The sequence below is a fragment of the Watersipora subatra genome, chromosome 2, assembly GCF_963576615.1.
Source record: "Watersipora subatra chromosome 2, tzWatSuba1.1, whole genome shotgun sequence".
Lineage (NCBI taxonomy): Eukaryota > Metazoa > Bryozoa > Gymnolaemata > Cheilostomatida > Watersiporidae > Watersipora > Watersipora subatra.
In genome coordinates, this window is record NC_088709.1 from 12310252 (window position 1) to 12325561 (window position 15310).

Consider the following 15310-nt stretch of genomic DNA (forward strand, 5'->3'; position numbering starts at 1 on the left):
TGCCAATATAATAATATATATATAATCAGGTATACATAAGTCATCAAAATTTCGTAACAGAATCTGTTAGCTGTCTTTTATGAATTATTTACAAATTGTGTTGCAGTGGTTGCAGAGCAAAACATTCATAATTTTATTGATGAAGACAGCATAATTCATAGGTAAGTTCCAGAAAAAAATGGATAAAGTTTCAAAAGAAAGACAACAGGGATAGATTATACCAAAAGGCTTAAAATGGCATTTACATTTGACCTACCTTCTATTCACTTAACTTATAAGTCAATATAAACTGTATAAAAAACCAAAAGCTGATATACTTCTCAATTTTCTCAAAAGGAAAGTCGATATACTACCTATGCTAGTGGATAAAACTGTATAAAGTTCACACCCCCACATACCTTCAGTACACTCAATGTGTGAGTCTAAGAAAGTCAGCACGGCACCAGATGCTGCCTTGGCACCAGCCAGCCTAGATCTGATTAGACCTTCCCGCTTCTTCATTCTGATTATTTGCACTATACTTAGCTTGTCCATGTAATTTTGGAGTTGCTCACCCAAATGGGCTACAAACAGTTAATGAAGAATAAACAGTTATTGTTAAAATCAAATAAAGCTGTTCAAATGGTTGTTCAAATGTTGTTTAATGGTTGTACAAAAATTAATTTTAGACATGAAGTTTGAGATGTTTGAGGTGCTAGCTGTGTAATTGCTTGCAAATCATTGCTATGTGAACACTCTTCTTAAATAAGCTTAATAATATGATTTAAATATATTATACTTTAAATATGCTATACATAATATGAGGCAAATCAAGTTTTAAAAAGTGAACAACATCGACTTTTAGTAATTGGGCTATCTGACAGGAATGGCAACTTCAATAAAGCAAAACCAGACTAGTCGATCTTAATGGCATTTTCTATCACTTACATTTTATAACTTGATTAGCCAGATGCCAGGCTTTGCATGGGTGTTAAAAACAGCTTATAAAAGTGGCAGGTAATGTAGTTGCCTGCCACTTGCCATTAGCCTGGCACATTGCCAATGAATAATGACCAAAGGCATTTTGTAACCTTTACCTTATATAACTTGATAAGAATATTTTAACACGCCGTCAATGTAGTTCATGCTACTGACATGGTTAATACTGCGGGTATGATTAATGCTACCGATATGGTTAATACTGCCAATATGGTTAATACTGTTGATATGGTTAATACTGCTGATATGGTTAATACTGTTGATATGGTTAATACTGTTGATATAGTTAGTACTGCTGATATGGTTAATACTGTTGATATGGTTAATGCTGCCAATATGGTTAATACTGCCAATATGGTTAATACTGTTGATATGGTTAATACTGCCAATATGGTTAATACTGTTGATATGGTTAATACTGCTGATATGGTTAATGCTGTTGATATGGTTAATACTGTTGATATGGTTAATACTGTTGATATGGTTAATACTGTTGATATGGTTAATACTGTTGATATGGTTAATACTGTTGATATGGTTAATACTGTTGATATGGTTAATACTGTTGATATGGTTAATGCTGCCAATATGGTTAATACTGCTGAGATGGTTAATACTGTTGATATGGTTAATACTGCTGATATGGTTAATACTGTTGATATGGTTAATACTGTTGATATGGTTAATACTGTTGATATGGTTAATGCTGCCAATATGGTTAATACTGTTGATATGGTTAATACTGCTGATATGGTTAATACTGTTGATATGGTTAATACTGCTGATATGGTTAATACTGCCAATATGGTTAATACTGCTGAGATGGTTAATACTGTTGATATGGTTAATACTGCTGATATGGTTAATACTGTTGATATGGTTAATACTGTTGATATGGTTAATACTGTTGATATGGTTAATGCTGCCAATATGGTTAATACTGTTGATATGGTTAATACTGCTGATATGGTTAATACTGTTGATATGGTTAATACTGCTGATATGGTTAATACTGCCAATATGGTTAATACTGTTGATATGGTTAATACTGCTGATATGGTTAATACTGTTGATATGGTTAATACTGCCAATATGGTTAATACTGTTGATATGGTTAATACTGTTGATATGGTTAATACTGATGATATGGTTAATACTGTTGATATGGTTAATACTGCCAATATGGTTAATACTGTTGATATGGTTAATACTGCTGATATGGTTAATGCTGCCAATATGGTTAATACTGCTGAGATGGTTAATACTGCTGATATGGTTAATACTGTTGATATGGTTAATACTGTTGATATGGTTAATACTGCTGATATGGTTAATACTGTTGATATGGTTAATACTGATGATATGGTTAATGCTGCCAATATGGTTAATACTGTTGATATGGTTAATACTGCTGATATGGTTAATACTGTTGATATGGTTAATACTGCCAATATGGTTAATACTGTTGATATGGTTAATACTGCTGATATGGTTAATACTGTTGATATGGTTAATACTGCTGATATGGTTAATACTGTTGATATGGTTAATACTGCTGATATGGTTAATGCTGCCAATATGGTTAATACTGCTGAGATGGTTAATACTGCCAATATGGTTAATACTGCTGATATGGTTAATACTGTTGATATGGTTAATACTGCTGATATGGTTAATACCGCTGATATGGTTAATACTGCTGATATGGTTAATACTGTTGATATGGTTAATACTGCTGATATGGTTAATGCTGCCAATATGGTTAATACTGTTGATATGGTTAATACTGCCAATATGGTTAATACTGCTGATATGGTTAATACTGTTGATATGGTTAATACTGTTGATATGGTTAATACTGTTGATATGGTTAATACTGCCAATATGGTTAATACTGCCAATATGGTTAATACTGCCAATATGGTTAATACTGCTGATATGGTTAATACTGTTGATATGGTTAATACTGCTGATATGGTTAATACTGTTGATATGGTTAATACTGTTGATATGGTTAATACTGTTGATATGGTTAATACTGCCAATATGGTTAATACTGTTGATATGGTTAATACTGCCAATATGGTTAATACTGCTGATATGGTTAATACTGTTGATATGGTTAATACTGTTGATATGGTTAATACTGTTGATATAGTTAATACTGCTGATATGGTTAATACTGCTGATATGGTTAATACTGTTGATATGATTAATACTGTTGATATGGTTAATACTGCCAATATGGTTAATACTGTTGATATGGTTAATACTGCCAATATGGTTAATACTGCTGATATGGTTAATACTGCTGATATGGTTAATACTGCTGATATGGTTAATGCTGCCAATATGGTTAATACTGCTGAGATGGTTAATACTGCTGATATGGTTAGTACTGCTGATATGGTTAATACTGTTGATATGGTTAATACTGCTGATATGGTTAATGCTGCCAATATAGTTAATACTGCTGATATGGTTAATACTGCTGATATGGTTAATACTGCTGATATGGTTAATGCTGCCAATATGGTTAATACTGCTGATATGGTTAATGCTGGCAATATGGTTAATACTGTTGATATGGTTAATACTGTTGATATGGTTAATGCTGCCAATATGGTTAATAGTGCTGATATGGTTAATGCTGCCAATATGGTTAATACTGCTGAGATGGTTAATACTGCTGATATGGTTAATGCTGCCAATATGGTTAATACTGTTGATATGGTTAATGCTGCCAATATGGTTAATACTGCTGAGATGGTTAATACTGCTGATATGGTTAATGCTGCCAATATGGTTAATACTGCTGATATGGTTAATGCTGCCAATATGGTTAATACTGTTGATATGGTTAATGCTGCCAATATGGTTAATACTGTTGATATGGTTAATACTGTTGATATGGTTAATGCTGCCAATATGGTTAATACTGCTGATATGGTTAATGCTGCCAATATGGTTAATACTGCTGAGATGGTTAATACTGCTGATATGGTTAATGCTGCCAATATGGTTAATACTGCTGATATGGTTAATACTGCTGATATGGTTAATACTGTTGATATGGTTAATACTGCTGATATGGTTAATGCTGCCAATATGGTTAATACTGCTGATATGGTTAATACTGCTGATATGGTTAATACTGTTGATATGGTTAATGCTGCCAATATGGTTAATACTGCTGATATGGTTAATGCTGCCAATATGGTTAATACTGCTGAGATGGTTAATACTGCTGATATGGTTAATGCTGCCAATATGGTTAATACTGCTGAGATGGTTAATACTGCTGATATGGTTAATGCTGCCAATATGGTTAATACTGCTGATATGGTTAATACTGCTGATATGGTTAATACTGTTGATATGGTTAATACTGCTGTTATGGTTAATGCTGCCAATATGGTTAATACTGCCAATATGGTTAATACTGTTGATATGGTTAATACTGTTGATATGGTTAATACTGTTGATATGGTTAATACTGCTGATATGGTTAATACTGTTGATATGGTTAATACTGTTGATATGGTTAATACTGTTGATATGGTTAATACTGTTGATATGGTTAATACTGTTGATATGGTTAATACTGCCAATATGGTTAATACTGCTGATATGGTTAATACTGTTGATATGGTTAGTACTGCTGATATGGTTAATACTGCTGAGATGGTTAATACTGCCAATATGGTTAATACTGTTGATATGGTTAATACTGCTGATATGGTTAATACTGCTGATATGGTTAATACTGATGATATGGTTAATACTGCTGATATGGTTAATACTGTTGATATGGTTAATACTGCCAATATGGTTAATACTGCTGATATGGTTAATACTGTTGATATGGTTAATACTGTTGATATGGTTAATACTGTTGATATGGTTAATACTGCTGATATGGTTAATACTGCTGATATGGTTAATACTGCTGATATGGTTAATACTGCTGATATGGTTAATACTGTTGATATGGTTAATACTGTTGATATGGTTAATACTGTTGAGATGGTTAATACTGTTGAGATGGTTAATACTGTTGATATGGTTAATACTGCTGATATGGTTAATACTGTTGATATGGTTAATGGCGCCGATGTGGTTAATACGCTTTACCTTGCCAACTTCTCAATCTAATCGACGAATTAATTTGATTACTCAAGCTCTAAGTAGCTGAATAAACAAATTATATTTTCAATCAAATAGTTAAAATAATTAAACTATTTAATTAAATAATATTAAATAAATTGTATTAAATAAATTTAAGTAGTGATCTATCAAAAATTCAGCTTTTGTAGTCAATTGTCCTAAAAAGAAATTCAGTATAAGTTAGTAAACTGTTTGAAACATGATATTCATTTAGTTACCGAGATGGCCAATAGAACTCACTGTAAAACACCCGATAACAGCCCAAATTATCTTTTTCATAATCATTTGTGATTAGAGATTAATTTGGAAGCAATACTGCAAAGTCGAACTATACAGAGATAAGCTTACATCATTCATGGTTAACTAAAAACGTTTTTTAGTGGAAAGGTAATTTATCCCTCATTTCTTGTGTAAATTAGTAAGAACGAGGTAATATCAAAACATTGCAATCTACATAGATATAGCCATAAGCAGGTGCTTCAAGTACTCTCCATTTAAAACTGTCACTAAGACACTTACGCATATCAGAGAAATCATCAACCAGAATAATCTCCTTGAGAAGTTTAGAATCGGATCTGTCTATAACACTGTGTACTGATCGTAGCAAGACTGACCAGGCCTCGTTATGAAAGCACATGATCACACTTGTGTCCGGTAGATCCTTTGCATATATCTTTGTTTTACACCTGTAGTTGAAACTTATATCTGAACTACGAGTAGCGCCTGCTAACTTTCATAAGGTAAATACGGTATTTTGGTGAGGTAATACTAAAATAAATTAATTAAAATACTGAAATAAAATAAATTTGTAATACTACAGAAAAAATAGCTATATTTATTTAAAACTATTTCAGTTTCCTTACAATAACAATCGGGAGGTTTTAATTCTTTGAATTTTGCCAGCAGTTTTTTCAAAAATCCTGAGTAATTAGCAGCAAAAATATTCTAACACTTTTGTCTCTGGTATGATTCGTCGTTTTTAGGTAGCAACAAAAAGTGAAAATGCAAAAGATACAAACAAAAAAGCATTAATTAAAAGACAATAAAAATATAAAAATTAACTTACCAATCAATAAATAGAAATGACAGAATGAAAGCGGAAACCAGAAATCAGAAATTAAAAAACCAGAGAGTTTATGAGATAGTTTGTTAGCTAAAAACCTTACTTGGTGGCAGACAATAAAATAAAAATATGAAATGTGTTTTTTATATAATATATTTCAATAAAGTGTCAATATTGCTGTATAGAAATGGAAAAGCCAAATCGACATCTATGAGGTTGAGAAAGCCACACACCCAATCTTAACAGGATTATGTACACAGTGTAGAGAGAAATATGAACACTAGAGCTGACACTATGAACAAGGTAAATTTCTAAAGAAAAGTACTTTACTAAGAACGGATTACTTTGTTTATGTCAGGAGAAAAAAGAGTAAATGAATAATGTTAAAAATTTGGAAAAAAGAACAAATAAAAGCTGAAAATTGTTTGACAATTAGTCTTATAGTAGTCGGAAGTTTAAGATATCAAGCCAGAGTTTTATTAATAGTCTTCAGTGTGGTTGTCTTCAACAGAACTGCTCAAATCTCCAGGCTAACCAGCTCGACTAGCAAGGTACTAGTAAAAGCCAAAGGACCTTCATTAGCAAGAGGGCATCTGACTTCAACCAAATTATGCCTCAGTCAATTTAAATATGAGAATAGAGGAATTTGTCAAAATGGAAAGTTTTGTGATGATGAAAAGAACATGCAAAATATTTGTCAGTGAAGTTGTAAGAGTTATGGGACCATTTGATTTTGCCTAACAAAAAGGCAAAACTAAGACAGTCAAAAAGGGTTATTTTACATAAGCGATGTTTCAAGTTTTTGCTTTAAAAGAGCCTTATATTGTATGCATGTGAATAGGTGTTTTTCTACATTTCACTAGAACAACTTTACGGACTAATGGCAGAGCAACAAAAGATAGATGATTTTCAGTTGCCCTCTGTTACCGCACTACTGACAATACTGTTTCTAACAGAAGGCAGCCTAAAACACAAATTTCCACAGCATGAGGACCTGAAGCTCATTTTTGCTAACAGCAAACACAAAACTTTAATTGCTAGAAACTAGAAATTTCCCTGTCATACAGCCCACGACCAAAGTGATATTCCACTGTCATACAGCCCACGACCAAAGTGATATTGGAAAAAAGAAAGGGTACTGATGGTTGAGCAATGCAATATTAGCAGTCAAATGGCACTGCAGTGCAATAGGATAATTGCAATGGTAGCTGTAATGTACTGGGTGTGGGTGTTATTATGTACAACAATTAGCAATAATGAAAGGAAAGGATTGTATGTTTATATATCTCCCCCTGCAATAGGAGAAATGCAATATTAGAAGTAAAATGCATTGATATTGTTAGAATAACCAATATTAGTAATATAGTAATACAGTAATAATAGAAAACCAATGCACAATTTTGTTTACATTTCAAAACGTCATAGTTAGCGATATCAAGAAATTGTGATATTTATATAGATTTTTAGAAAATCTATTTAACAAAACTATTTAGAAAAAATAATAGCAGTAACATATTGCCCATCATCGATGTTGTTAGTGTGACTATAACACTTCAATAGTCATCCAAACTTATAATTAAATATTGTAATAATCTCATAAGAATCGTTAGAAAAAAATATCATCGTCGTGTCCTTTACCTTCACTGCGTTGGACATCAGTTAGAATATCAAAGTACTCAAAAGTGTATAAAATGTCAGTTACTTTGAAATCGGCAAAAAAGAAACGATTATATTTCAGTACTCCTACGTTAATTACAGAAACCTTCGGCAATTCGACAATGCTATAGACTGATGAAATGTGCACGTTATTTTTTCACTTAATGGTTCTATTCTCTGTCGCTCGGCGCTTCAATTGCCGGTCTTAATTTTGATGAAAGTAAGGCTTGGAAGTTTTAATAACGATTTTCGGCCAAATTAATCTGTCTATTTGTGTATAATCTGTTCAGATGGGTAAGTTTTAAGATACTGTTGACACTTTTCAAAGACTTGGTAATATATTTAAATAGGTTTATATGTGTTTTGTATCGTTATTATACTTAAACGACTCAACACAAAATGGTTGAATTTGTTAATGAGATTTCGGTACAAGGGTTTGTAACGTTGTTGATGAATAATTTTCCGGAGTTGTGTGCACATGCATTTATCATAAAACTTTCAAACATTCGCTCCGCTCGTTTGGTCGTGGGATAAAAATTGTTTTACTCTACATGTGGGATATGATAGTTCCAAACTATACAATAAACAAAAATGAAACATTAATTTGTCATTTACTAGCTTTTGCTTGCTAATGAAACTGCGTTTCTGCGCCTACCCGAAGCAAACTGGCCAAAGTATGAAGCAAATGACTTGGCCAAAATAAAGAATGGAAGGCCTTTTAGCTTTTTTTATCTAAAAACCTCTTTCAATAGTCGAAGCAAATTTTCTACCGAAAGTGTTTCGTAATTTCAAAGTTTCATATGCTGAGTCTTTTGTTAGTAAATATATTTAGTATTCTTAGTATAGTATAGCTCTAAAGGAGTTTGACTTATCAGGCTAACTGCTTCTTATAAACAGCAGGAGTCACCAGCTAGAGTGCCATTAACAGCTTTACTTTCACAAATGATCAGCGGAAAAACTATAACATAAAGATGGGAATTGATTAATTTTTTGGAGGAAACATGTGACTTTAAAAAAACAAAACATTTTTGCCATGACCAGAAGCATGAAAAAATTGTTGAACAGCAACAGGTTTATTTGCTTAGATTAAATGAAAAGCTAAGAGTGTGGTGCTGGTTACAAAAGGGCAGAGCTGATGCATAATCAGCCAATAGTTGGTATTCTAAATTCCAAAGTAACATCCACAAGTAGCAGATCATAACCATCTGGTTTGTGAGACAATAAAAAAAATACATTTTTTCAAAATAATTTTCTGTTACTTATTTTTTTTGTTACAGCTAATTGAGATCCCAGTTTTGGGAAAAAACAAAATAGATTAATATTTTGATATTAAAAATTTGAGAAAGCATGGGGATGTGAAAAATATTTTAGATGCTCTGATGAATGCTATCAAAATGCACATTTTATTAGAAAGAAACTCAAAAAGATAACATTTTACGTTAGAAATGTCAAAAAAAGGATGGAAAATAGATGCGTGGAAGTGAAATGTGGATAGCAATTAAACCAACTTGTAGGAAAAACTCACAAATATTTGAATGGCTTGAAGCAGGTAAATATTTGAATGGCTTGAAGCAGGTAAATATTTGAATGGCTTGAAGCAGGTAAATATTTGAATGGCTTGAAGCAGGTAAATATTTGAATGGCTTGAAGCAGGTAAATATTTGAATGGCTTGAAGCAGGTAAAATGATAATGAAAACTAGTAAACAAGATGAACAACAAAAAATCCCAAAAGAATTAGAAAGTTTCTAGATTCAAGTCTAGATTACAGGCACGCTAGACAAATTATGAATAGAAAGTTTTATAGGGCTGTTGATAAATATTAAAAGACTAACCAGCAAGCTTTAAGGTTTAAATCATGACAATAATAATAAATAATGAAAATATTATTTCTTTTCTGTCATTCATGATTTTAAGATTAGACTATGTATGAAACAGTGTTTAATATTATTTAAGGACCAAACTATGTGAAAGCAAGCTTTATACATATTTATAGCATTTTGAGAAACCTCAGATGCCATATACCAAATAAATATTTACTTAGATATTGTTTGTATAAAATTGTATTTGAATCGGATTGCAGTCAAAGTTACACTCCATTTAAAACTAGTTTAAAGGATCTCCTATGCACCAGTTACACAAAATGATACAGTTTCTGTAGCTTTATTATGGAACAGTTTTATTTTATTGAGTTTCTAAAAGCAAACTTTTTCTCTAAATCTTATTGGTTTGTAAATAACTTGATGAGCTAAAGAATTGTGTAAATGAATTATTTTGCACTTTAAAAGATATGTAGGAATGTTCATCATGAAAACTCATTTGTACAGAAAAATTGAAATAACAGTCTGAATTAGAAATTAGTCAGAAACCAGGAAAATTTGACACTTAGACAATTGCAACCTATCGAAAAAGCACAATATCAAAATAATGCATTATAGTTATTAATTAATTAATGCCTGGTGTAACACAGTTAATAACAAATTTTTTGCCAGAAAATTTATATTTTATCAACATATACATCATCTAACATTCTAGCTTTCAAATTGTGATGGAAACCTGCAGTACCATCTCCTTTTTGGTTATTATCATTAGAGTTGTGTTCTCTTGTGTTATTTTATATAGTCACGCCCCTAGAGGAGGTTGGCCTTAGCCACCTCATTTGCATATTCTGTTATATTTAAGGCCGTGTTTATCGGCCTAGAAGTTGTTCAATACATGCTTTGCATTTGGACCCACACTCTTCTGTTACCTTGCGCAATAACAGAATCACACTGAGCACTTATTTACTCCAAGTCTCAGTCTACGGACTGTGCTTTGGGAGTAGAGTATAGAAACACTGTCGACCCCGGTCGACCTCAGGTCGACCTTGTCGAACGAGCATAATATCACTCAGGGAGCAATTCCCCGTGTAAGGTGGTTGTAGTAGACCGGTGGTGTAAGCCGACTGAGTCGCCTCCGCGTGTTGGTCAACGGGCAACACTTACACGGCCCCTGTGGAAGGTGAATGCAGACCGGTAGAGTAAGCCGACCCAGGTCGCCTCTACGTGTTGGTCGCTGGATCCAACACACTGGTGGCAGCAGTGGGATTGAACTGCGGTAATTAGGACTTATAAGACGAACCTAGTAACCATGCCAAACAGCCGACGGAATGCTACCAGAGATCTGGCTGAGGCAGAGTTACAGCAGGTCGACCAGATTGGTCAACTGACAGAGGCTATCACTAGAGCCTCACAGATACCCCGAGGGGGAGCCAACTTCAAGCCTCCGAAGTTCGATGGGAGTGAGGATGTAGAGCTATTCATCTCCCAGTTCGAAGAGGTCGCGGAAGCAAATGAGTGGAGTGAGAAGGCCACGCTCCTCCACCTGCGGGAGACCCTGAAGGAAGGAGCCAGAGGATGCAGTCGAGGGGACTCACCTGCCTCCATCTTCTCGGCTTTACGCATGAAGTACGGGCTCTCCCCGAGAGAGGCTAGGAGTAAACTCCACCTAAAAAGAGAACCCAAGACGAGTCTCCAAGAACATGCCACAGAGATGGAGCGTCTGGTGAAAATAGCATACGCTGACCTCCCAGAATCCTACCAGTCCAGTATGGCCATGGATGCGTTTTCTCTGACACTGGGAAATACGCCCCTCCAACGCCACCTGTTAGCGATGAAGGCACAGAGCTTGGAGGAAGCAGTGCAGGCGGGGAACGAGTTCCTGCAAATCCAGCCCACTCTTCCTCGACCTGGTGCCCGACCCCTAATAATGACGGTGGAGGAGGAAGAAGTTACCCCCGCTACAGTCGCCCCCGTCCATTCGGAACCCCCATCAGCCACCTTGAACGACGTCCTGATGGCTATAAAGGGGTTAGCAGATGGACTGAGGGAAGGGAAGCTGTTGGGACAACGGGGAGTGGACAAAAGGGGACCAAATTGTTGGGGTTGCGGCCAGGCAGGGCACATCCAACGCCGGTGCCCCCAAGCCCCCCAAGGACAACGGCCTCAAGTCACGAGGCCGGGAAACGGTTACCATCCACAGCAGTAGGGGGAAGTACTGACTGTGGATCAAATATACCCTTGCAAGGACAGTGGCAACAGCCACGACGGACTAGGCGACGCAGGCTCCCCCCCTGCTCGCCACCGGTCCCCTTGCATAACCAATATCAACCCTTACCTGAGTGTGCAGGTCTCCCACTTTCAGAAGCCAAGGATGAAACCTACGTCTGGCCAAAGCCGTCTCGGCCTTCCAAGAAGGGCCCCCAGATGACTAGCAAAGCCAGACGGACCCACGGAGACGAATCATGGAAGCCGCATAATAGCAGCTATTTCTTGCCAGGTCGCATCGGAGGTCAGTCCGTCCAATTCCTCGTGGACACCGGGTGTACCTCTAATTTGTTGGGACGACATGTCTTTGAGCGGTTACCTAAAGACGTCAAAAGCAAATTGGAGGTCCGGGAGGACTATGGGCAAATGGCAGATGGTACCCGGCTGCAGTTCCACGGACTCATCACTCTCCCGGTCAGAGTCAGGAGTGTCCAGGTTACTGTGTCTCTCGTGGTGTGTGCCCTGAAGGAGGATGCCATCCTGGGCATGCCTTTCTTGGTCGACCACCACTGCGAGATGAACTTCCAGCAACCCACGTTGGTGTTAAATGGACAGAAGTTGACGTGCACTGACCGAGAGGGTCGACCTCTGACAAGCAGCGTACAGGTAATGCGAGCCACAACGCTTCCCCCTCGAACCGAGGTCCTGGTTGCCGGACGTCTCACGTCCTCCTCCTATCAGCCAGTCGGGTTAATTGAGGGAACGAAGAACGGATATATGGTGGCCGCCAGCCTACACCAACCCGGTGAGAAGGGGAGAGTGGCCATCCGTTGTATGAACCCCACCGACCATCCCGTCAGTGTGACGGCAGGAACGGTCGTGGGGCAATACACGGGGGTCGGGCCGGACGAAATAGGGGCCCCCTGGACAGCGAAGGGAGAAGCCGAGGTTTCCAAAGAAACTCCCCCTCCTGTCTCCAATGTACCACCCCACATGCTGGACCTGCTCCGACAGGCGGCACCACATTGCTCGTCCCCTACCGAGCACCGAAGAATGAAAGACCTCTTGACCCGTTATGCGGATGTATTCAGCCAAGGGAGCGAAGACATGGGGCGTACCACCCTGGTACAACACGAGATCCCCCTCCTCCCAGAGGCACAACCCATCCGTCAACACCCGTACCGTGTAGGACACGAGAAGGAAGCCGAAATCGAACGACAGGTTTCGGCCCTGGAAAAGCAAGGCATGATTGAGCCCGCTCACGGGGCCTGGAGCTCTCCGGTGGTCTTGGTGAGGAAGAAGGACGGGGCGTGGCGATTGTGTGTAGACTATAGGAAACTTAATAGTGTCACTCGCCAGGACGCCTACCCCCTCCCCCGGATTGATGAGAGCTTGGACGCCTTGTCTGGCAGTAGGTTCTTCAGTACCTTGGACATGATGAGCGGGTACTGGCAGGTACCCCTCTCCGCCGAGGCCCAGGAGCGGTCGGCATTCGCCACACGCAGTGGGTTGTGGAGGTGGAAGGTGCTCCCCTTTGGACTGACCTCCGCCCCAGCTACCTTCCAGCGGCTGATGGAACGTGTCCTCCAAGGGCTACACTGGAAAACCCTGCTGCTGTACCTCGATGACATCATCGTCATGTCAGCCGACTTCTCCAGTCATGTCACTAGGCTCGCCGAGGTGTTGGAACGATTGAAGCAGGCCGGGCTGAAATTAAAGCCCTCCAAATGCAGCTTGTTCCAGACCCAAGTCAAATACCTGGGCCACATAGTCAGCAACACAGGGGTGGCTACCGACCCTGAAAAGATTCAGGCTATAAGTGGATGGGCAGCACCCCAAGATGTGACACAGCTAAGGTCATACTTGGGTACCACTGGGTACTATCACAGATACGTGCCGGACTATGCCTCGGTCGCCAAACCTCTCACCTTGTTGACCAGCGAAGGGGTCCCCTGGAAATGGGGAGAAGAGGAACAGGAAGCTTTTCTTAGGCTCAAATGGTCGCTGACACACGCTCCAGTACTGGCATATCCCGACCCCTCCTTGCCCTACGTACTAGATACTGATGCTAGTAATGTAGGGACTGGGGCTGTGTTATCCCAGGTCCAGCAGGGCACGGAGCGACCCATAGCCTACTATAGCAAGACCCTCTCCTCCGCCGAACGCAATTACTGCGTAACCAGAAGGGAGCTACTGGCAGTGGTACAAGCTGTCCGGCATTTCCGGCCCTACCTATATGGCAGAGAGTTTACCATCCGAACCGACCATGCCTCCTTGGTTTGGTTGCACCGGAGGAAGGAACCCTCTTGCCAGGTGGCCCGGTGGCTGGAGAGTCTGGCCGAGCACAAGTACCGAATTATCCATCGAAAAGGCGATAAACACGGGAACGCCGATGGATTGAGTCGACGACAGTGCGTCGACTGCCGGCAGTGTGCTGCTATTGAGAAGCGGGATCAAGGGCCAACGAGGTCGCAAGTATACGACTCCCTAATAAACCCAGGAACGAATTGGGACACTGCGGTGCCAGTGGACCAAGTTCCGGTACAGCCACCGAGAGGCGTCGGAACATCCAGTCCCAACCCCCGCCAGTTGGATGAGGATGAATGGCCTCAACTACCTGGCAACAGACTGGCTTTAGGGCACGGCCCCCCGATTCTCACACCAACCAGTCCAGTCCCGGTACGGCTGCCGGGCGGGGCAGGAACACCTAGAGTGTTGGACCACCCTCCCAGAAGACCTCAGGATCCTCAGTCACAAGCCGTCAAGATAACTGGCGAAACCAAAAATTTGGATGGAACTGGTGAAAGTGTAGTCAAAAAGGGTCCAGAACAGCTGACGGTGGTACAAACCCCGCTGGACGAAGTACAGGCGCTACAACAGAGGGCCACTACCGACCTAGGGGTCATTTACCAAGCCGTCAGGGACCGGAAAGGAGTGGAAGAAGCCGTGCTACGAGTGGGCAGCCCCGAGCTGCAACGATTGGCCCGGATGTTTCACCAGCTCCAGCTCGACGAGTCGGGCGTGTTGACTCTCCATCTTACCCAGAATGGGCGAGAAAAGGTAGTGGTGGTATGCCCGAAAACATTGAGACAGGAAATCCTGTGGAAAGCCCACGAGCAAACACACTGCGGGGTGGAGAAGACCTTGAAACGCGTCCAATTGGACTGGTATTGGCCGGGTATGGCCGGAGATATCCGGAGAGCAGTCCTCTCTTGCGAGGTTTGCCAGAGGGCCAAAACAGGAAAGGGGCGGACCTCCGGGAATAGACAACGGCTGTACGCCGGGAGGCCGTGGCAACGCCTAGCCGTAGACTTGGTGGGACCCCTGCCTCCGACCCCTCGTGGAAACAGTTGGGTGTTGGTGCTCACTGATCACTTCACTAGGTGGTCAGATGCGTTAGCCATCCCCGACGCTACAGCCCCA

At 39.5% G+C, this 15310-nt stretch overlaps 1 protein-coding gene across 1 annotated transcript in view; it reads right to left on the bottom strand.

Annotated features, from left to right (window-relative positions):
- Positions 1–15310, bottom strand: part of LOC137387953 (polypeptide N-acetylgalactosaminyltransferase 5-like) — a 31282-nt gene that overhangs the window by 7863 nt on the left and 8109 nt on the right. The window contains exons 4-5 of the mRNA XM_068074470.1: positions 5665–5831; positions 399–563 (exon numbers count right to left, since the gene is read on the bottom strand). Coding sequence (XP_067930571.1) covers positions 399–563; positions 5665–5831 — 332 coding nt within the window. The remainder of the gene's footprint in view (positions 1–398; positions 564–5664; positions 5832–15310) is intronic.